This window comes from Podarcis melisellensis (genome assembly GCF_964234715.1).
Source record: "Podarcis melisellensis genome assembly, chromosome: 5".
NCBI lineage: Eukaryota > Metazoa > Chordata > Lepidosauria > Squamata > Lacertidae > Podarcis > Podarcis melisellensis.
In genome coordinates, this window is record NC_138537.1 from 65533198 (window position 1) to 65557926 (window position 24729).

General features: G+C 41.9%; 1 protein-coding gene across 7 annotated transcripts in view; it reads left to right on the top strand.

Moving 5' to 3' along the window:
* Positions 1-24729, top strand: part of PRKG1 (protein kinase cGMP-dependent 1) — a gene marked incomplete at its 3' end in the record, with an annotated part of 657581 nt that overhangs the window by 9049 nt on the left and 623803 nt on the right. For 5 of the 7 annotated variants that reach the window (XM_081912961.1, XM_081912962.1, XM_081912960.1 and 2 more), the window contains exon 1: positions 22070-22330. The exons of the other annotated variants lie outside the window; for them this stretch is intronic. In XM_081912961.1, coding sequence (XP_081769087.1) covers positions 22173-22330 — 158 coding nt within the window. In that variant the 5' untranslated portion in view covers positions 22070-22172. Of the gene's footprint in view, positions 1-22069; positions 22331-24729 lie in introns of those variants that run through there. 7 annotated transcript variants of the gene reach the window in all.

Here is a 24729-nt window from a genome sequence, read left to right on the forward strand (position 1 = left end):
ACCTATTAACACAGCACGGCAATTAAAACTGTCAAGCCAGCGATTAAGACAAGTAAAATAGGAGGTTGAATCGGGAGACTGTTTATGGAAGGAGGTGTATCTTTAAAAGCTGGTGGAATGCCAGTACTGAATATGACTCCCAGTATGTCAAAAGTACCTTGGCAAGAGAGAAGACTAGGAGTTTCTTTGACATACCCATCTGTTATGGATGCATTAGTTTAGATTCCTGCAGTGCAGGGGGTTGGACAAGATGACCCTTGAGATCCCTTCCAGCTCTACAATTCTATGATTCGATATCATCTTTGCATGTGCAGGGAGTGGGGCAGGACAAGGGTAGCGGAGCAAAGTCCCAAGGCACAAGCAGAAATCCTTGCACTGATGGGATAATTGCTTAGCGTTGCATTGGATACAAGCCTTGGTACATCACAGAAAAGACCAGCTAGCTAGAATACTTAACCCTCATGTGCATACCTCCCATTTGCAGGAGGGGTTTTTCTGAGAAGGGTTGAAATCTGACACCTCCCATTCTGTAATCTGAGATGGAACAGTTGCAAGAAACGCTGCCGGCTCTGTAGATCTGCTTTTAGTGTCCCCCCAAAGGAAGAGAAATTGGGAACAGCAGAGCTCTGCAACATCCAATATCTTGCCTTTGTACCCTGGTTAAATATAATTGCTATTTTCATTGACACCTCATGGCAAGTAGGTCATTGTTTCTAGTGGAAATTTTGGCACGCAGGACAAGGTTAATTGTGCTGTGCATCAAAATGCATTAAGCAGTCTGGCATTATCTTTTGAGACAATGACGCCACTATTGCCGTTCGTCAGCACAGCTGCTTATTTCAGGCATTGCTTTACTCAAGATAGCAAAAACTAAAAGACAGCGTGGAAGCGATAGAGAAACCTGAACTTTTGCAGACATGGCACCAAATGAACTGCAGCTTTCAGATGTCAGTGAAGGGGCTGACTGCCAGGCGTACATAACCCACTGGTGTAAATCGGAGACATTTAAATGCTGTAAATCTTACTCCAGGAAAGGGTTTACGGTAACTCAAAAGCGAATCCAGTCATTGCTTACAAACCTCAGTGCAGTAGCAGGCCATTTGCAGTTCACTGCCTTATGCAGCTTGGACTAGTGTACTGTTTATCTCCACTATATTTACCCTTTCTGGCCAAGTACTTACACTTATTTATGCCACTGGTCAGTGATAGATGCTGGACTGTTCCTTAGTCTTCCTTCATTCTATATTAGCCCATTTTAACTGGTCTAATTACTTTTTGTTGTTGATGTTAATCTGTCTCCTGCTTGTTTTCTTTCCCATGCTGAGGATTAGTGTTAGTATTATTATATGACTACAGGGCATCAGCAGCGTGCATGTAAATATAGTCTTTGAGACCGCTGTAACTGGAGTCAGCAAGCTTTCTCTAGATGGTTTCCCTCCCTAATCTATGACTTTGATTAAAATATAGCTTAGTACTTAAATGTGACATTCCCTTGCACAGTCCAAATTATGAGCAGAAAATGAACAGGCCAGTTCTATCATCCCATAACCTCCTTCCAGTCTAAAGAACATTGACACAGTTCAGTAACACCACGTGAGCCAAGAGCACAGATGGACATGCATTGCCCCATCTTTACAATGACAGAAGGATGCAATGGATACTGTGTTAAACTCTGCTGGTCTCCATTTAGTTCATTTGGATTGGTTCAGCACTGCCTTGCAAGAACCACTTATTCCTGGGCATTGTTGCACAGTGCTGATAGTTGATGAATTCATCCTGCAGTTTTCTGCACAATTCATGCTACGATTTGCTGCTGTGAGCAAATATGTTTGACTACAAGGCATCACTCCTACAAAATGGCAAAGATTCAAATTTTCAATTTTATTACTTTACACATTTTTCACTAAACTGAGCTTTAAGACTTATCAACTGCAACATCTGAGATTTTTAAAAGGTTGTGTCCAAGATATTGTTGTTGTTAACTATCTTAATTTAAAGCATGTTTGCTTTGCTCTACATCTGAAAGCTCTCAGAGCAGCTTACAAATCTATAAAAAGACAGTCTCTGCTTGTATGTAGGCTTACAATCTTAAAAGACATGACATGAAAGGAAAAACGTCTAGGGAAGGAGGAGGGGTTTTTAAAAAAGAGAACTCATGCCTCGTTCTTAAAGGAGGCATGTATCATTTCACATCACAGCAATTCAGTTTTGCATCATTTCGCGACACAGTAATTCAGTTTTACTAACAAATCAGAGGTTAAACTCACCGCTATCCAGCCCTGGGAGGAGAGTGGGCAGCGTTTGCACAAGACACCTACACACTGCAGCTGACACACTAATGTGTCACGACCAGTGCTTTTTCTAAAAAGATGTTTAGGGGTACTCTCATTTTCCTACTCACATTGAAATGAGGCCAAACTTGGATTCACAAAATGTTTAGGGGTATGCGTACCCATGCGTCCCCCCAGAAGAAAAGCACTGGAAAGCTACACAAATTTGTAGTGGAGTCCCTAAGATGGTTGGATGGTGCCTTGTATGCCTCTTTCCAGCCAAGCTGGTGCCAAAAGTATTGCTCTGCTTTCCTTTGGACCACATCAGTGAGGCCAAGAGGGAGGTCTTGTCATCTGGGCAGCCCAGGAACTCCATGCACACCACCAGGCTTGCACCCCAGAGTGGTCACACCAGTGCGGCTAACGCAACAGGTTAATTTCACCCCTGGAGGCGCATCCCATTGTCCCTTGAGACAGATGGATACCAGCAACATCAACATTTTGTGCTTGCTGTGCATGTTGTATATATGATGTCTGCCAGAACAATCAAGAGGTGCCGATGAAACTAGAATACTACAGTGGTGCCTCGCAAGACGAAATTAATTCGTTCCATGAGTTGTTTCGTATTGTGATTCTTTTGTCTTGCGGAGCGCGGATTCCCTGGGTATTAACGGCTTTAAGAAAAAGGAAGCAAACTCGCAAGACGTTTTCGTCTTGCGAAGCAAGCCCATAGGGAAAATCGTCTTGCGAAGCAACTCAAAAAACGAAAAACCCTTTCGTCTTGCGCGTTTTTTTGTCTTGGGAGGCATTCGTCTTGCGAGGTACCACTGTACTAGAATTTCAAGACTGGAGGGATATATATTCATAAGTACAAATTTGAATGTAGAATGAAACATATTGCTTTCAGTATTTGAGTGATGAAACTCGACATTTTGATAATTTTTTAAAGAAACTTTTGGCCCAGCTCTTGAATTTGTATTTTAGCATGTTTTAGATTATTATTTCTTAAAAACAATTGTTAACCAGTCACCCTAAGTCTGAGTGATAAAGGAGTTGGGAACGAAGTTACCTTTGCTCAGAAAGAGCCCTTTGGTTTTGATGTGGAAACTCTGGTGGCCCTTTGAAGCACGAGAAATGGGGGCTTGTTTAGTTGCTCATGAAAGGTAAAAAGAAAAAGTAGCCATGTGCTTTGAAAATGGTTGGGCTTCCTGCCTCCCTCCCCACCCCCCCACCCACTCTGCAACAGGTCAGGTCTGGCCACATTTCAAACAGATGCTGTTATCTCACGCTTTGGAGAGACCTTGACTGTACAAAACAATTTGCTATTATCTGACCTGATGGACTTCAGTTGCATGGAAAAACAGAGACTGCTGTGGTGATGTTTTTACTGTGCACATATTGTTTTGTATTGTATTGTATTGTATTGTACTTTCTGTAGTTTAGAACCTAACATAAAATAACAGAAATGTGCAAGTCTTTTCAAATGTTCAAGCTATACATTGGGCCTCTTTTTAGGAGAAACAGTCCCTCCCCCCCATGTGAATTTTCTGCTCAGTTTTCCACTTCTGTTCAGCACAGGGCATTTCCAAATGACTGGTTTTGTTTTAGCATTTATCCTGGTTAATTTGTAGAGAGATTAGATGGTGCTGACTATTTAGTGAATATTAATCCTGATTTGTTTGCTGGGAGGTTAGATGTTTCTGTAACACAGCAAGTGTTGTCCCACACTTTGTGGTGAATTTTCCTGCCTCTTTCCTTATCACAAAAAGTCCTTTGTTTTGGAGGCCTCTGCATCTTGCACTGAGGAAGGGGCTTGCTGCCATTTGCAGGACCCTGTCTGTCTGTCATCACATTTTATCCTACCCTATCCTACACTCACGACAGCCTGCTAAAATAGGCTAGGCTTAGACAGTGACTTTCCCAATGCCACATTCTAAGCTTGATATCTGAGCTGAAATTTGAACTCTGCTCTTCCTGATCTAGCACTGACAGTCTGTCAGTCCCTCTACAGTATGCAGGATCCTTTTTAGGTTGGCTACAGTTCCACCCCCCGCCTCCCTCGCCATGGCCCTTAACTTTGCAGCCACTACCAGTGATGGTATCAGGGCAGGAGTTTGAGGCAAAATTCCAGCAGAATGAGCAGGGGATTCCGAACCCCAGCCACATTTTGGAGTAAATGAAGTAACACACATCACCATGTAAGATGTTTTTACTGCGCACAAATTGTAGTTTCTGGAGTTTAGAACTTAACATAAAACAACAGAAATGTGCAAGTCTTTTCAAATGCTCAAGCTATACATTGGGCCTCTTTCTAGGAGAAACAGCTCCTCCCCTTCCCATGCAGTGTAAGTCCTTTGCTCCTATGGATCTGGGGCCTAACTCTGACAAGCGGTAGTGACAAAGTTCTTCACATCATTTCTACAACATAACTGGCACAATTACCAAGGAAAAAAAGGAGCCCAGCCTCCACTAGATGGCACAATCCATGTTCTTTCAGAACATCAGAATGTGTACCTAATGCACAGTTAGTGGAGATGTTGAATCCTGATTTCAAGCACCTTTGCCCTTTGATGCAATTTAATTTCATTGTTTTATTTGCCTGATTGTGGCACACCTAGTGGAAAGGTGCCAGCATGTATCAACACAGTATATGGTGTCTATAGGAAAGGAACCGGGCAATTGCTGGCCTAGACTTAAATGGGCATTTATAGATGACCCATGCATCTTGCAGTAAATGTTGGGCTTCAAATGTCATGTTTCATGTTTCTGTTTTTAAAACTGCACCAGCAATTGCTTTTTAAAGAGCCAGACATTTTAGTAGCCCTGGGCAATATACCTAGGAAATATTGCTGCTGGGTGGGCTAAGGGGCAAAAATGGGTGGAGTAATGCACACTCTTTTCCATCCCATATCCAGAGAAAGTAAGGGGATGAGCACAGTTCAGGGACAGATTTCAGCCAGGGAAAAACATGCAAGGAGGGTAAAGAGCTGTTTATTAAAAACAAATAAACAAAGGAAACTCTTTTAGTCTGTTTACTAGCACATCGGATTCAGAAACCAATGCAGAATATATTGTTACGGAGTAAATTATTGCAGAATATAACCAACAAAGAACCTTTAGTTAGCAGAATATAGTAGCAGAGAGGGTCATGATCCTTGGTGTGAGAATGAGTATGTTATGATGCCCACATAAGAGTGTTCCTACTTTCATCCATTAAATGTTGGATGGAGTGGTTTCAAGTGGTCAGAAAGAAGACACCAGTTAATATGCTAGGGTTGCCATACATCTGGAATTTTCTGGACATAGCCGGAATTTGGCAGTCGGAAACAGTGTCTGAGCGGAAATCACTGAGATGTCCAGAAGTATGTATGGCAACTCATGTTGGAAATGTAGCTATTGGTGAATTTCCTAAGAAATAGCTCAAAAACTATTTGTTGTTATTGGGATTTTGCCCCCCCCCCCCGGGAAAAAAGCTCAACAACTTTGCTAAAAGAAGCTTAACAACTGCAGCCATAGATAGATGGCCATGGAAGTAGAATCAGATGTTGATATTCTGGTGGATGTTAAGTGTTGTTGGAATACCATCTTTTAAAGATATCTGTCAGGCAGAATGCTATAAAAGAAGCAGACACGTCAACATTATTTAAGGAAGTTTAATCATTTCTTAACGTCCATTTGATCACAATTTGATTTACAACACAGTTTTACAGAATTTCACACCTGACATTATTTTTCTTAATTGATGGCTCACTATTCAATTTGCTGAGTTTCCATTTTTGAAATGAACAGTTGTTCCAAATAAAGTTACCTCCATGATTTCACAGTGTTGCCGCAGTTCTATACAAAGACTACTAAAAGTATGAAAAATATAAGTGCTTTTATGCACACATTTTAATACTGTTTCTGTGTCTCAGGCACCTGCTTTATCTTACTGTGTATAAATAATAGCTTGGGGGGGGGGAGTATACAGTTAAATAAAAGTAAGAAATGATTTCAACCAGATAGAAGTATTTTGTTGCTAACATTAGAGGTGTGAATACAGTGACACTAGGCAAGTTTCACAAGTGTATAATTACCAAAAATGATTTAGGTTGAACTCACACATGGAGGCTGTTTGAAGACCCCTATAAACTCACCCTCCACCTACAAATTTGGTGCTAGCATGGAAAGAAAGTTCCAATTTAGCTTGATTCCAATGCATACATATGGATCATCCGAGGTGGCGGAAGGTGGATTGGTCTGCACGTGTTCAGAATACTGGACCTTAGAAGTGGGATCATAGATGAGTAGAATGTCATAAGGTTCCAGGTTCAATCCCTGTCTGAAGTCCAGGATGGCCTGGACTTTAGACAGGGGCATCACCTCTACGAGGCCTCCACAACCCCCAAGTTCTGCTGGGGTGGGGTTCAGCCCCTCCCAATCTTGACGGGGCCAAGAGGCCTGGAGGTAAGTTACCCTGGGCTGTGCAACTTCTCCCAATGCAGCACAGCTTGGTGTGAAGTCGCTCCTGGTCGTGACACATTAAGAGATGCTGCACAGCCTGGCAGGATGTTGCACCACGCCATGCACCATTGGGAGAGGCCACACAGACTAGCACAGCCTGGCAGGCAACTGTCGCATCAGGAGGAAGCCTTGCCGGGGTCTCCTGGTGCAGTAAGTCATCGTGCATGCAATGCACAGCTTCCTATCTTCCTGACACAGAATGTGGTTTTCTAGCAATAAGGTTCTGGCAGTAGTCTAAATGTCAGACACCTGCAAATTGTGGTTGGCCTTGGAAGTCACCCCATGTTTCTGGCAGGTGGCAAGTTTTTGCTTTCTTACCTTGCTCCATGGAAGCAAATTAATGCTGCCCTTCTGCATCTATTGCTGAACAAGCAGTGGTGATTTTTTTTTTGGTGGAGGGGCAGCAGCAGTCCTGTATTTGGTCTCACTGCAAGCTGCAGCCTGACAAAATTATAAAAGAGGCATTTTGCATTCCTGTGTTGTCACTGGAGGCTTTTTAGAGGCTTTCCCTGTTGGTCACCAGGATTAAATTTATGGTCACTGCCACTGGACAACTGGACACATGAGACAACTATGTTTGTGGACCTCTGCTAGAGGTCCCTTCTATATTGCAACTTCTCACCAAATAGTTGGCAATCTCCATGACACTGTAAGCCGTCTCAGTAGTTGGCAACTTTGATATTAGAGGCCCTCTAAGAACCACAAGCTTGAGACTTGCCTGAATCAGCTCAGACAGGCACTATCCACACCCATTGCAGTTGTGCTGCAATACAATAGCCAAATCCACTATTACTATCTCCAAACCTGCTTTTATTTCCTTTCAGGTGCAGTACTGCAACATGACTTTTTGGGGGCAGGTGGCCGGGCGCACAACATATTATCCTCCCCCAAACCCATGCGCAAATCAGTCAATTTATAATCACATTTGTGAATATGCTAAAATAACATCTTAAGTCAGGAAATCATCATTTCTACATGATGCTCATAGAAGATACAAAATGATCCTTCCCATCTTTCTTTCAGGTGTATATTCTAGTTTATCTAGGGTTTTCCTTTGGTTTACAAATGTGGGGATTGGATTGCACAATTCAATTAAAAATCACTTGAGATAGCTATGCTGCAATCCTATGCATGTTTACTTGGAAGTAAGTACCCATTGAACAAAGTGGCTCTTGCTTCTGAGTAAAGTTGAATAGGACCTTTCTTTAATATTTGAAGCTAAAAATTCCAGAATAATTATTCAGCCATATAATGTTTCTAAATGATTGAAAATGAACATTGGGACCAATTTATTTATCTTTGAGACATTGCTCCCATACTTCTAAGCTCCAATATACTTTCCAGCATGCAGGACAGAAGCCAGTGGTACCAATGAGAGCCTTGGATGAATAGGGCAACCGTAGGAGAGGAAAGGGTTAAATTTCCCCAATCCTGTCTGCAGTGACCTCAGCAATATTCAGGGTCCCCTCCCCTGCAGTGTCTGCTATTTGCATTTAAAAACACCTTTAAATGCAGTCAAGCATCTAATGGAGCATTAGTTTAGCCCTAAGATTATAGCTAGCACACCATCATAAGCAGGATTCTTACCTACTTGAAATGCTTTACAACAAGAATATCTGAGAAATATAAAAGCCCCATGACTTAAAAAACTCTACGTCAGAGGTTTTCAACCTTTTTGAGTCCACGGCTTCCTTGACCAACTACATTCTTTCTACAGCACCCCTGTGGGGCTCAGGAGCCCAGCTATGTCACCCCTTGCCTGCAGAGCTGGCAGAGCCTCTCACCCTTGTTTGAACACCCTCCCTTGTGGAGTATTCCCTTAGCCTCCTCTCCCCTCTCCTTTGGAGTCCTCCAGGCAGCTGCTGCCGCTGCCCCAAGGAGAGGTGCCTCCTCACACTGCCCTACAGGGGCCTGGGAAGCACCCCCTGGCCAGCCCCAGAGGCACCATTCGCCTGGGAAGCTTGTAGCCAGGGCTGCTGCAATAAACAGCTGTGCAAGCCTTGGGGAGGCAGAGATGTGAGAGGGCATTAGAGGAAGGGAGGGGAGGAAAGAGGGACAGAGGCCAGTGTTGCCCATGGCCCACTGACCATCATTCAAGGCACCCAAGGGTGCCACGGCATAACGGTTGAAAACCATTGCTTTACATTATTACAAAAATACTATTGAAAATTGCAATTAAGGACCACCGTTTGTAAACACAAATGAAACAACACACTCTTTAAGTTTTCTTTTCCTTCTTAGGTTAGGCTTACCCCCCTGCTTGTAAAAAAAAAAGTGGATTTAAAAATAAAAATCAGTGTCTACCATTATTAAACTGCTATTCTAAAAGCAGTGAAGCCTTGCTACATCAGAATTTGCCCTATCACTAATTCAGAATCATATTGAACCTGACTAATCATTAGCTTGAAGTAGCTCCTGCCCCCTGCCATAGCTTGATTAAATGTAAGACATTGCTTTAAATTACACAGGCCATTTGGGTTGTTTTTTTAGAATGCTCCATATCCATCACTCCGAGTAGCTACTGCAAATGCTGGATAAGCTTCATAGGTTGCGTAGGTTGCCAAATCTTGTCCCAGAGTCACTGCTTGCTTGAGCTGAGTAGCTGCCACTGCGGCAGTTGCATTAGCAATGTATCCTGCAGGGACATTAAAAACAAAACAAAAAACACAAGGCTATTTTGCTATAGCTGCAGAGACTGACTATAATGCTTTATTCACTTCTTTATTTGGGAACAACTTAAACATTCTTGTTCAAGGACTTTGATTTAACTGAATGTGCAGATTTGGCTGAAAAATGAATATAATAGGGTTGCTGTATTTCAAAAAAGTGAAAATCCAGACACAAAAGTAGTTGAGCCTTTCTGGGGGCAAAGTTGCTGAGCTTTAAACAGCCATGTAAAATATATAATAATGAGGATTTTCATTGGGATTTCTTCCCGCTAAATAGTGCCATTCACCATTCTAAGAGATACTATTGGCAAAAACCTCAGCCACCCTTGCAGTTACTTTTGGGTTAATGTCAGACAGATAGAATCTGATATTTTCATAGTGCTGTGATGTTAGACTACCCAAAAAAAGGGGGGTAGCATGGGTTTGCATAGCTGGTTGTACCAGTGGTGTAGTGTGGGTTATCAGCACCCGGGGCAAGGCAAGTAATTTGCGCCCCCTAACCCATGGATTTGCGCCCCCTAACCCGTGGATTTGCGCCCCCTAACCCATGGATTTGTGCCCCCTAACCCTAACCCCCAGATGTTGCGCCCGGTGCGGCTGGGCCCCCCAGCACCCCCCACGCTACGCCACTGGGTTGTACAATGGACAGTAGAAAAGAATATGCTATTTCCGCCCAGACGCTGTTTCCAATGGCCAAATCCTGGCTATGTCCGGGAAATTTCAGGTTTATGGCAACCCTAAATTACACAAAACCCCTAAATTACACACACAAAAATCACACAAGCCAAAACAAAGTTACCATGGTCATCTAGTCTAACCCCCTGCAATGCAGGAATCTTTTGCCCAACATGGCGCTGTTACCCACAAATCTGAGATCAAGAGCCTCATACTCTATCAACTGAGCCATCCCAGAGCTATTGGTGCTATTTAGTTTTGTTTTACTGTTGCCATATATTGCTTTTACTGATAGCGCCTGCCTTAATTATTGACACTTACAGCATAACCCTTTACTCAAAACAGTAGAATTACAGCCTTGATTTGTTTTATCTTGCTTCTATTTGTACACTTTTTTATATACACATAAAAATGGTAAATAGACTGTAAGGAGGCCAACATTCATCCAACACTACAGTAAAGAATAGCATCCTTCCCTTATGTAGCCTCTATAAATGACACTTAGCCCTGTTTCGACAATGAATATCTAGACAACTCCATTCTTCCACCAAGAAGTAGAAGAAAATATTCTTTAGAATGATGCATTTTCTGTTAGCTTTGGCTAACCTGAGAGATTGTTCCCAGACTACCAAAGACACCTGAACTGGAATGGAGAAAAGGCACCTCTCAGTCTTCCAAGTCGTATGTAACAGAAAATAAAGGAAAGAGAGAGGTCATTGTAATTAAGCCGTAAATGGCACTGGGTTCAATAAAGCATCAGTGTATCTTACATAATGCGGAAGCTTGAACAAGCCTAGACAAATTGATTTTTCTCTGTGGCAGGAAGCTGGATAGATTTTAAACTTTTTTTCCTTTTTTTAAAAAAGCCTTGATGTTCCTGAAAGATTCCATATTAATCAACACATATTAATATTAATGGGCACATATTTCCAGTAATGTGAAAGAAAGAATTATAAATACAGTGCAGAAAGCTTTACTTATAATGTTATTTCAATTTATGTTTCGGCTCCTTATATGCACTAATTTACCTAACCAAGCTTTCTGTATATGAAAGATATTCTAAAAAGATGTTAATTAAAATAACCATATTGTTCCAACTAGCTAATTCATAATATGATCAGTGTGCTATGAAACAGTCTTCCTTTCTCCCATTTGGCACCCATGAGTGCTGCAATGAGTACAAGAGACCTCCTTGGTGCCTGTGAGACCCCTGATGACTTCTTTTAAAAGATAGTGGTACCTTGGTTCTTGAACTTAATCCGTTGCAGAAGTCTGTTCGACTCCTAAAATCGTTCAAAAACCAAGGTGTGGCTTCCAGTTGGCTGCAAGGGTTTCATGCACTCAAGAGGAAGCTGCGTCGAATGTTCAGCTTCTGAAAAATGTTCAGAACACTTACTTCCAGGTTTGCAGCGTTCGGGTTCCAATTTGTTCGACAACTAAGCTGCCTGAGAACCAAGGTCCCACTGTGTTTATTTACCTGGCTGTAGTAAAGTGTGCATTGCAAAGTAAAGTGTGCATTGCAGGGGTGGCCAACTCTAGAATTCTATGCCTCTATGAAAGTAAACAGCTGGCCACCCACCAACTTCATTTCCCTAGAATGCATCTGGGATCCAAAGAGACAGGTGAGGACTGGGAAGGAGGGCAGAGTGAAATGACCAGGACCCAGGCAAGGGGAAGAGCCAGAGAGGGAGAGGGTAAACAGAGCAAGAGATAGAGAAGTTGCACAACACGCACGCGCGCACACACACACACACACACACTAGTGAAAAGATGCTCATGAATTTGCATGCTCATATTTGAGAGATCAATTTTCAAACCATGTGGGGAGCCTAACATGTGGTGCGGCACAAGTTTTTACTGTGCATTATTGATAATTATTTAATATTAGTATAGGAACACTGCTTAGAATTGCCTTTTTAAAATGAAGTGGCTAATAGACGGGAACGCCACTCTGTTGAGTTTTTGTTTGTTTGTTACATTTATACCCCAGCTTTTCTCTAAGGAGCTGAAGGTGGCATACTTGTGATCATCTCGGCAATCTTGTGAGATACATTAGGCTGAGTCTGTGTGTGGCTGGGCCAAGGTCATCCGATGAGACCATCACAGCTGTGTTGGGATTTTAACCCACGTCCCCTTGGTCATTGTCTCCTGGGTTTCAGGCAGACAGGGAATCTTTCCCAACACTACCTGGAGATGCCAGAAATTGAATCTTGGACCTTCTGCAGATTCTCTACCACCAACTGTGGCTGAGCTACCTATGAGGTGCAGTTAAATAGCCCAGAGAAGAAAATGTTTGCACAATCTTAACATACCTGGGAAGGTTGCTGTAGCCGCAGGGGCCTCTGTTGCTTCAATGGAAATGCCCAAGGTCTGAAGAGTATATTCTGCTGCATATGTTTTGGCTTCATCTACATAGGCACTTAGCTTGGATGGCGTGAAGGGATGCCTGCAAATCAGTGGTAAACATTAATTTCATTTTCCTATGGTTGGCATCTTGGCAAACATCCATCGTATCCTTTGATGCAAGATGTTAAAGTGTTGTTGTTTGACCGAATCACCGAAACCACTAATTAAATAATGCCCCAAACTCTGAAAATCTGCTTGTTTAAAAAATTGAGAGGATAATGGTTCAGGGTATGTACAATTTGCACCTGATGGCAAACCGCAATTTATGTGGGTGGAATTCAACAGAGCGCTAAAGAGATTGTTCTGTTAGCACAAGCATTTCAGCTTGACACATGGAACAATCTCCCTTCTTCAGCTCCCACATGCTGTTTTGGGGTTTCCACAGAGCCCCCAGAGCTAATTTAGGAGTGGGTGGGATGTGCAAGGGGAGGAGAAGGGGCAAAAAGCCTTGTTGTGCTGGAGGAAGACCTAACAATGGCTTCTGAAAGCAGGACTGTTTGGTTGAAACTAGCTCTAAGTATTTTTAAAATATATTTTAAATTATCTATATTGTTAACGTTTCCCCTTCTTCCCAAGTTGCATATATTATAAACAATGTATTGTATGACTGAGGGATTAGTGGTGATATCAAATGCCTTTATTTTATAAAACTTTACAGCCCTCCCCCCACTCAAACACAAGGGTTAAACCCAGCAAGTGCAGTAGTTACATACATAGTTGGATTTTGACTGGCAAGGGCAGGAATGGTGATTTTGTACAAGAACAGCTGTCTTTGGTCTTGCCCAATGGCAGAATGAAGTTGGTAGACTGGCTGTCCCCAGTTATTCTTCTGGCAGATCTCTTCTAATATCTAGAATGAAAAATGCAGCCATTGAATAACAGAATACATTACTGCAGTCTGGAAACTATATTATCACATCCTTTTAATTTTTTGAATACATTATATTTGCCCGGTTATTTGTGCCCTCCCTTGATACAGGGTCACTGTTTCTTCAGATCAGCAAACATACTATTGTATTTAGATGCATAGCAATGGGAGACAGGACATTTTCTGGGATGGAAACTTCACTATAGAACATCCTTCCTGGAAATATTTGCTTGGGGCCCACTTTTATTCTTTAGGCACCCAAGTGAAAACTATTTTTTCTCCAGATTTTTAGTTCATGACATTATGATCTTATGTCATCTTTATGTCTGCTGCTAATTGACTTTGTTAATTGTTTTGTCTTTTGTTGAGGCTGATAACTTTTATTACTTTTTAGGCTGGTCATATTGATTCTTTTAAAATGATGGATTGCAAGATGCCTTGAAGTCTAGACCTTGAGGTGGAAAGGCAGGATATAAATTACGGGTTGGATCCAAAGGGCATGGGAAGTGACTTCAGCTCATGTGAGGGGGATATCCACTGCTGCCTTCCTCCATCCGCAGACCCCATGCTATTCTCTAATGACCCCCCAACCCTTAGGACCAACTTTTTTGAAGGAGTGCAAGTAAAGGATAAAAGCACTGTTTTGCAAGCAAAACAATTTATTCAATCCAAGCAATTTAAAATAAACTGAATAAACACAGTTTGTAATTTGAGACACACTGATGCTGACTACAACTAAATTAAACATGCTGTATCTTTCTCTGAGTAGTTTCTAGGTTCTATCCAGTCTACAGACCCAAATCAGTCTACAAGATCTAATCAGAAAGGCCACAGTGCAATGGGGCAAACAATGTTTAATCTGACCTCATCAAAGCTATCCTGATTTGTAATTTGCAGATTGTTTGGCTGGAAGACACTTTCCTTCTGGATCAGTCCCACAAATAACATTTACATATATTACCCTAATCTGATCTTGCTGTGTAGTAAGCCTTCTGTAAGGGATGAACTGGCCATCTCCTGCTCTGCTGGATTATCTCTAGCTTCCAGGACACAGGAACCTGCCTTATACTGAAGCAGGCCATTGGTCCATCTCAGCATTGTCTATAAAGGTAAAGGTACCCCTGCCCGTATGGGCCAGTCTTGCCAGACTCTAGGGTTGTGCGCTCATCTCACTCTATAGGCCGGGAGCCAGCGCTGTCCGCAGACACTTCCGGGTCACGTGGCCAGCGTGACAAGCTGCATCTGGCGAGCCAGCGCAGCACACGGAACGCCGTTTACCTTCCCGCTAGTAAGCGGTCCCTATTTATCTACTTGCACCCAGGGTGCTTTCGAACTGCTAGGTTGGCAGGCGCTGGGACCGAGCGATGGGAGCGCACCCCGCCGCAGGGATTCGAACCGCCGACCTTTCGATCGGCAAGTCCTAGGTGCTGAGGCATTTACCCACAGCGCCACCCGCGTCCCAGCATTGTCTATAGTGATTGGCAAAAGCTCCTGCCTGGAGATGCCAGGAATTGAAACTGGGAACTTCTGCATGCAAAGCAGGTGCTTTCCCACTGAGTTACAGTCCTAGTAGCTGGTAACATCCCCACAGTTTGTCCACAAATAGATGAGGAAAGTGGAGGATTTTTTTTCTTATGGACATTTTCCACTTAAAAGAACAATTGGATCTATCAGCCTTAAGACAGCTATTTCAGATTCAAATTTGGCTTGATAAAATTGGGAGAGAGAGAGAGAGAGAGAGAGAGAGAGAGAGAGAGAGAGAGAGAGAGAGAGAGAGAGAGAAGCAGAAGCAGAAATTGTAGCTGGAAAAACCCCATAGCCACTGGGAAGACAAAGATGAACCCCAAGAATTATTTTTCTTTACATCTGCTTTACGTATCGAGAGCTAACAGAAAGACACATGCATTGGCCAAAAGCTGGAGCATCATTTATTCTAAATATGTCTTACCCACCTGTGGAGCAAGTTTGATTCCTTGCGGTTTTAAACTGCCATGATTCATTGGCGTAAGCTCCATTCCTGGCAAAAGGTCGTAAAGCTTGTCCTCCCCTTTTTTCTCTCCCTTGAGCTGGTATGCACGACCCAGGGCAGGGTTAGCCAAGTAGCCACGTCCTCCTAGTCCTCTAACTCCGGCAGCCCCTACAGGTACATTCATGTAAATTTCTAGGAATGTAAGAAGGTATTAAACTGAATCAAATTACCGGAAAATCTCCGATTCTTAATTCATTGGAAGACTTTGATCCCACACACTGACACATGATTACAGAGACTGGTGATGGCGATATAAAATTCTATTGGGCACCATGACCAGCTCAACTGTTGGGCAAGGCAAGCCCTACAGTTAGATAAGGAGATGTGGCTGAGCTCAGGCAGAAGATTTTGACAGTGCTGCGTAGACAATTTTTCAATCACTTCAATATATTTAGCCCCACCAGTGTGGAGTAAAGCTTTTATGGGTTGCATTCAATGCTAGTCCAACTCAGATTAGACCCATTGAAGTTAAGAAACATGACTGACTTAGGTCATTAATTCCAGTGGGACTCCTCTGAGTAGAACTTAGTTGAATACAGCCCTATGCCTCTTGATACTAAAGTTTATTGTGCTGTTTCCGTGTTTACAGAACATAGTTCAATGAAAAGTAGCCATGTTCAAAGCACAGAATCCCTTTATTGCCTTTGAAGTGAAGGGCAATAATGTGCATGGATATGCACAAGCACCGATGGGACTGTACCTTGTGGAGGGGTTTGTTATTTTTAGTATCTGTAATTTTAGCTCACAAAGCTTCAGGCACCTTGGGTTCATTTTTTTAAAAAAAGGCCTCAGTCAAGAAAACAATGTGAACTGGGGAACTGCTATGTATACGCCACAAGTGCATCCTTCCAGCAGTATCATTTTGCACTGAATTCCAGGCATACTGTTAATAATACAAGCCAGGTCTCGGGCCAGTCTTCATTTTGTGATTTGCCGGAATATATGGTGGTTTGGGTAAAAACATATTAATTATATATTGCTCTCCTCATCTCCTTTCTTCTGTTTGGCTTAATGTGAAGCTTACCTTTCCATTGAGCTCATGCACAGATTATTTTGATTTATTATACCCATTTTTAAATCTATCCCCATTTTATGGATGAAGAGCAATAGCTACAAATTAGACTGATCAACATACAAAGGAATAAATTTAAATTTATCAGTTTCGGTGTTTACATTTGACCCCATTTTCATCAAACTAGGAACTTCTTTTTATATGCCACCCCAATCCTATCACAGATTCCAACTGAGATTATGGGATGGTACACACTCACATGTATGTAATTTTGTAATTCATCCCTCACAGTGCAGTCCTATATGTGCCTACTCAGAGGTAAGCCCCATTGAGTTATATATACCACATTGTTTAAGATTCTTTGTGCAATTTTATTTTCATTTGCTTAAAGTCTAATTTTTATGTGGAGACTCATAAATGGGAGAGGTGGTACTTAAGTTAGATGTGAATGCAAAATAAGAGGGTGGGGGGTAGAGACTGTTAGGGCAAGGATGGAGAATTTGTGGCTTTCCGTATGCTGTTGGACTACAACTCCCATCATCCTTGGCCATTGGCCATGTTGGCTGGAGCTGATGGGAGCGTGAGTAAAGCAACATCCACAGATTGCTGGAGGAAGGGCAGGATAGAGAACTATAATAATAAAATATGTGGTAGCACAGACAACTGTATTAAGGGGAACCATTGTAGTAAGCTTTAGGGCTTTGTGGCCCTCTAGGTACTGACAGACTACAACTCCCACCATTCCTGATCACTGATTATGCTGGCTGGAGGGCCACATTCCTCCTTTAAAGGCAAACTGAAGGTATGCAACAGAACGTTGACTTTTGCTTTATTTCTAAGCACATTTCAAATATCTGGTGCTTACCTGAAGGAATGCCTGATCCCAACCTACCTGTGCGCTCAGGTTGCCTATGGAAGCTATTATTTAGTTGCCTTACCATCTGAGAGAAAGTGCCCAGGTTTTTGGTTTTTTTTTACTGCAATGATGTAATTACTTGCCATGCTATAAAGGATGTAAACAAGATTCCTCTGAACTTTGGCTGTACTGGTAACATTATATACTTCCAGTGAGCAAGCATTACCTCTGATGGATGGTGGCCTGATAATGCCCCTGTTGGTGAGATGTCCTTTTGCAGCAGGAAAATGAAGGTTGGGAATAGCAGCATAGGCTTGAGGTGCATAGAATACTGGGGCTCCCAAGTAGGCTGCAGTAGGATCATATACATGCCCAAATGTATAAGTATATTCTGGCAACACTGTTCCTCGCCCTCCTGTGCCTCTGGTGTATCTAACATAGCTGTCTTTGTCTACTGGCTTGGCTAATGTGACTTCAATGGGAGAGCCATCCACTACCTTTAAACAAAAAAAGACATGACAGAAAAATGAGGCATATCAATGCATGAATACACTCTCCAATACTGTGGCAGATACTAAACCTCTCACATCTCAGATATGATCTGGGATCATAGTACCTGAAGGGATGCTTCCTTCTGTATGGAGCTTCCTCTCATATGAGGTCACCCCTACAGGCTCTGCCGTTTCCCATCTAAGAGCCCTCATGTGGAAGGTTATTGAAGATGTCTCCATATAACACTGGGTCCATGTAGGAGGATTATGATGTTTGAAAGCCTGCCATCACATGGGTGCATGAGCAGTTTCCATGCCAGCACCATGCATTTCTGGTGCTTTGGATATGCCCACACGATTGCTCAGTGGGCAAGTGGCAGTCAAGTGGTATATGAATTGTAATCTGACGGTTGACCTTTCCAGAGGGAGGGGAAATTGCATAATGAAAGGGGAACGGTTTGCACTGGTACTTGGAACAATTCTAGAACCATAAACAGGAAGCATGATTTTAGTCTTACTGCAATGGTGTCAAGATCCAAACCATAACAATGGAACAAGTATCACAGATGTGAAAGACCAGTAAATAACTTTAGCGTAAACCAAAGCCATTCAGGTCAAACCTGCACAACTCTGGCAAGCCTCTGCTAGCGCTATAGTGCATATACACACATTGTAAAATCTTATTTTGCCATATACATGCAACTCTCTCTACATCCCTTCTAGCCAATACTAAATTAATGCAGCATTACCTTTCCATTTAACACTTTCATGGCTTCAACAGCATCTTCTCTGTTATTAAAGTGCACAAATGCATAGTCTCTGATTTTCTTTACCCGTTCCACTGACCCTGTAGAAAAGATTTGGAGGTTAGGTCTGTCTTGGATATTGCTACAGTGGAAAGTTGCTTGAGTTGTGTCCTTGGTCATTAATCTGCCATGCTAATATGATTAATTTTTTTTAAAAAAAATATTCTACAGTAAATAAATATTAGATCTGGGCATTGCAAGCCATGGACCATTTATAGAAACTTACTTATGTGCCCAGCCTTGCTTATTTTGTCCTTTGGTCTGCAGAAAGGTGCTCCTAAAATGGGTATGATGAACCTCTTGGCACATTGTCTTATCCACCTATTAGGAAGCATCATGTTAACATAAAGACACCCCCTCCCCAAGTGCATGTGAAAAGTAGTTCTGAGACATGGTCTGATTTTGTGTGTGGATGTCAGCCTGATGTAATTAATTTAAGGAAGGTCAAGGGTTTAGCTTAAAAGCAAAATATTTCTACACTATCTCAAATTGTTAAAACATTTTTATGGTGAGGAAGTCCATAGTTAGAGAGGGGGATCTGGGTGGGTAGTGATGGGAAGGTTTGCAGTCCTTACTTAATCCTCACAACCTAATGTTCCAGATTTTCTTCTCAAGATTTGAAACCCGATTTTCTGGATGAGTGGGAATTTCCCAAGAATTCTTGCCTGAATCATCACTTTGCTGATAGATAAGAAGCAGAAGCGACTACCAGCAAAGTTCCTGTGTCTAATCTCAGTTACTTAAAGTTGAATGCACAACAATAGATGAACACATGGTACTGGGAAAATGGTAGAATGAGGTGCCATGGGTGGACATGTTTGGGCTGTGGTTTTGATTTCTGAACACTTGGGTATTTTACGTCTACTAAATTTGTTGTGAACCCCTCAGGGATAGAGGAAGAGTAAAAATCCAAAGTAACAGAACTGTAATATTGAATAAACACACATATAACTTCAGGAAAAATAAAGCTTAAAAAATATCCTCTCACAGAAGCTATATCTTTAGCTAAGCATGTAGACTTCTGAAGCTGAGTATAATTGCTTCTCTTATCACTCAGTTTTTATATCGTAGCTTTGGGCCTATAATGAGCCACTGGAGAATTTGTGTTCAGAGTTCTGCGCAATGGAATGGAAGTTTTACGCCTGTTAATTTCTGTTTTGATGGCCGATTATGCAATATTTTATTAAATTATTTCAGAGAGTATGATCTGTTAAAAATGTTAATTGAGGTCCTGGGTTTGCAGAACCAAAAAAAAGGGGCGGTTAGCTTTCTTCCAAGCATATGCAATTAAACAAAACTGAGTGTTAGTTGGTTTATGGAAGAATCCTAACTTCTGGCAGCCGGCAGTCCAGTTTAACAGAGTGGAGGAGCCACCAATGATGCCATAACTTGGTTGCTTGCACAGGTCAGAACACAAAAATAATCTGCATGCTGGCTATGCGGTGTGCCAGTTCCAAGTCCTGGTCTGACAATTTGATCATTATATCCTTTCATCAAATATTTCTCCTAAGGACTTTGTCAGGGAACTGCCATCTAAAGCGCCGGGGGCGCAAAGGCTCACTGAGGTTGAGAGAGGAGTAGCAGCGGAAGAGGGAACCAGTAGAGGGCGAGCAAGAACTCCAAGGGAAAGTGAGTCGGAGGGATGGCTCAGAGACGCTTCCAGCGAAAACAGTGGGGAGGTCTCAGGACCTCCTATAGGGACACCCACACCTCGCCGGAAACTGTCACGCCGAGAGGCCAGACGACGTGTTTCCGTTAAAGAGCTTTTATGTTGGAAACGATTCCGAAAGCAGCCACTTTCGGATTCTACTAGTGATTGACGCAGCCATGCTGGAGGGGCTCCGTCACAGGCAGAGGTTTGAAAACCTGATCAAACTCTGAGGGACTTGCATTTTACGCACAAGCAGCTCATCGTCCCATCACAGACTTCAAAGTGGCATGCATGGTGTGTGTATGTGCCCCCTCCAGTTTTATCCTCAGGTTTGGCTGAGCTTCATGGTTGGGTAGGGATTTGAAATGAGTCCCCCACTAATTTTAGTCTTGCTCTCCAACCACTACATCACTGCCTCCTGACATTGCAATGAATGACATTGCCTTGCTCATGCCATCTTCTATGTGCTGGAAGGGTGGGCAGGAAATCTTTGGGGTGTAGGTCTTGAAGAATGAGCTTGCTGAGTTCTTGAAAGGGAATGCAATGCTGAATTCTATAAAAGTGAAATATTGCTCTTAAGAACATTCCATAGTTGTTTTGAAACCTGAGCACTTAGTAACATCTTAGATTTCATATGATTTAAAGCAGCCAGTAGTCAAACTTCATACGAGTAGGAGAAAGCATATCTGTTTTCTTGTCAAACTTGCAGAGGATTGCCAATTTCTCCCATTAAAAATATCCATTCTGGCCATTTTCTAGTTAATGCATCATCCTGAATGAAATAAAGTTCTTATATTTTATTATATTTCTGAAATATATATTATAATAAAACATTTCCTATATATATATTTCCTAAATTATATTAGTATATTATATAGCATATGTATTCTAGTATTTAGCTCTGGATCCACAAGAGGAAAGTGGAGAAGATATATTCTCATAGTAGCGTGTAAATTGTGGTATTCTTTTTTCAATCCTAGATTTTTCATGGAAAATGCTTTGTTTCTTTCCTGATATTCCCACATAAAAAATATTTCCTTTTAGTACTTTTGAAAAACAGTTTATTGTTCTTGCATTAGTTTACCAACAAACTCTGAGCAACTCTGACCAAGCTGCCTTTTAAATTTTATTTACCTGGTTTAATATTGTTGAATTCTTTTTCAATTGTCTCTTCCGTGGTTGATAACATAAGATTTCGCACATAGAGGATTTTGACTGATGACATTGTATCTTCATCAACCTCAACCTCTGGCTCTGCCCAGTCTACAGCTATGGGATGTCCCCATAATTGTATCCTTCCTGTGGAGTAATCAGAATTCCACAACTATGACAATAAATAAAATGAAAGATAATGGGACGAATAAGTCCAATTAAGTCCTACTCAAGAACAGTTCATTGAAATCAAGTACATTGGTTTCAGTGTGTCTACTCTGAGTGTAACTTAGATACAACCCATTAAGTAGGTGATTTTGACAATACAGGTTTTCTCTACTTAAGTTTATTGCTAAAATGATTTTACACAATTGTAAAATGTGCTATTGATTGCATATAGATGAGAACACACTGGCTCTCATAGTTACTATTTGATTTCTTCATTGCTCAGGCGTGCACTGTGAGTGAAGCTTCACTTTGTGAAATAATCAGAACTGTGCTAACGCTTACCCTAAAATGCTAGCATATAATGTACTGAATCCTAGGGGAATTTTTCCACTATTCATGTTCAAATTATATATAAAAGAGGCACAAATGATAGCTAAAAGCCAATAGGCATAAGGAATGGAGAAAAGTGAAGAGTGTAAGACATGCTAAAATCCCCTTTCTTTCCACATTACCTGGCAGCAGTTTCCGCCTTGCCATAGCTGCTGCCCGATGGCTTCCATATTCCACAAAAGCGAAACCACGATTCTTGGCTTTATCGGCAGCGCTGGGATATACAATGACATCAATGACACCATCTGTAACTTTCCTCATCTCTGCCAAAATTTCTTCCCTCCTCTTCGTTTTCGGGATTCCTCCTACAAATAAACGGCAGTTGTCTACACTGGCACAAACCCCTAGGAGTCGACCATTCCTGCATACAAACAACAGTTCCAGGTTTGTTTGTTTTTATGGTGAAACAGGCTTAGCTCTTTGTGAAATCTTGACCCATGATTACAGTTTAGAGCCAATGCTCTCATGTCAAACTTTCTGAACAGTGTAGTTAGTCAAGCAGAAGTCAAGTGAACCAGCCCTTAAAAATATAAAGCAGGCATAGGCAAACTCGGCCCTCCAGATGTTTTGGAACTACAACTCCCATCACCCCTGGCCAACAGGACCAGTGGTCAGGGGTGATGGGAGTTGTAGTCCCAAAACATCTGGAGGACTGAGTTTGCCTGTGCCCTGATATAAAGGGCTGCAGAATACCCAGTTTTCATTACTCAGCAATAAAATTCAGAGGTGTTTTTTTTAAGAGGAGAAATGTTAAGAGTAGCCTAGAGCAGGGATAGTCAGGGTGGTTCTCTCTAAATTTTGCTCTGCTACAGGTCCCCTCATCCCTGACCATTGGCTATGTTGGTTGGGACTGATGAGAGCGGTAAAGCATCAGGTGAATATCACACTGGCTATCCCTGGGCTAGAGAATTTGCTCATGCAAGTAGTTCTCACCAAAAATAATGATATTAACAAGATAAGGTTTCACATGCAACAAGCACTAGTTAACACATAATCAACAGATGTGTATTTATTCTGTGACAAAAATAGTAATGATTTCTTGTTGTAGTGGTAGTAATAGTAGTCATCTCTAGACACCAACTATGCTTCTCAAAGTATCACTTTGTCAGTGGAGTTGGAGATCAACTCCTCTTGCACCCAAACTGGCCTTCTTGAATTCTCTTTTGCCACAAAGGCCACTTTCCTTCTATGACCTTCTTGCTTCTAGTTGGCAGCTGTGGAGTCTTAGGCATACAGACATGGCCCACAGGCTTTTCAGCTGCTGATTAGTAACATGACGCTTTGTTCTGCTGCACATGGTTTTAGGAAAGGAGCACCTACTCCTGGTGTTAATAACTGTAGACAATACTAAGCTAAGCAGGCCAATAGTCCAACTTGAGATAAGACAATTTCTATAGTTTTCCCTTTTTTGTTTTTGTTTTGAAGAGCACAACTTTTATTGCATTTGTTGCATTATATTAAAATTGAGACCTGCTTTGCAGGTGTCAGCAAGATATGCAAAACTACTAAACAAACAATGCTTACCTAATTTCATAATTATTCAGTTGCCTGATTGCATTTTTGGCCTCCTGTTTGTTAGAAAATGTCACAAAAGCATATCCCCTGTTGTTTCCATTGAAGTCCATCATCATCCGCATTTCATAGATTTTTCCAATCTGCAAAAGCAAAAGCATGAACTTCCATAAACGAGCACGGAAAGTGAGCTTTTGTCTGCACTAGAGAACATCTCTGGACAAAGTTCTCTTGTTCTTGTGATTCTGTTTGTATTTCTGCTTCACTCTAGATTAGCTTGGCCATTGCCTTGACCATAAACCAGAGCACATTTTACTCAAGATTTGCTTTCTGACCCATGTACAAAGTCAAAATAAACAGAGGCAGCATGTATCGAAGTCCAGGCTGTGCTGAGCTGGAGCCCTTGGGCAGGTTAGCAAAGCAAATGACCTCAATTAACACACCTTGATAACACCCTGTCTGAGCTCCTGTGCGCAGATAACACCATAAACTTGGGATGGGGGACACACACGTGTGTATCTATGTCTTGCAGGGTGCTCTGGCTTAGAGCAGCTTTCACACATTAGACAATAACACACCCTATATTACTTAGCTACTGTTTGGATTTGCCGGGTCTTGCCTTCACCCAAAGGGTTATGATGACTGGATCCCTTCCAGCCCTCATTAAAAGCCTGGGTATAAATACTGTACCACTAGCCAATTGCCCCTGCATATTGGTGGTGTGTCTCATGAGAGGGGAATCATGGTTTGTGCACTCACTAAGAATCACTACAAGGCATCAAAACAAGGAGGTGTTGGCATATGACGCAGGACTGTGTCTGTGCTAATGATGCCCTTAGTAGTCTTCACGGGCATTGCAACCACACTTCAAAATTCTGATGAACAATTCCAGTTCCACAGACAGCAAAAACCAAAGCTCTGATAACAGCAGAAAAGACAATGCTCCATTGCCCCTGAAGATTTAGCAAGATACTCACGCAATGCAGTTTTCTTTTTCCACATCTTTAACAGCACTGTCATGAGCAGTGGCCATCCTTTTTTTTGGCTAAGTAGGAAATGGGCTGTGGTTGAGGACTTGTCATATTTACCCCATCCACCCATTATCTTCCCCCCATACTTTGTCTCATCGCAGAAACCTTTGACCCTGTTGCCAAGGCTTGTTTCCCTAGGCGGTACTGTCAAAAATAGTTTTACTGATGTTAATGGGAGCAATGATGTGAATAAAGGCTATAAGAATGTTCTCTCAGGACGCAGTTATAATAATTCATGTC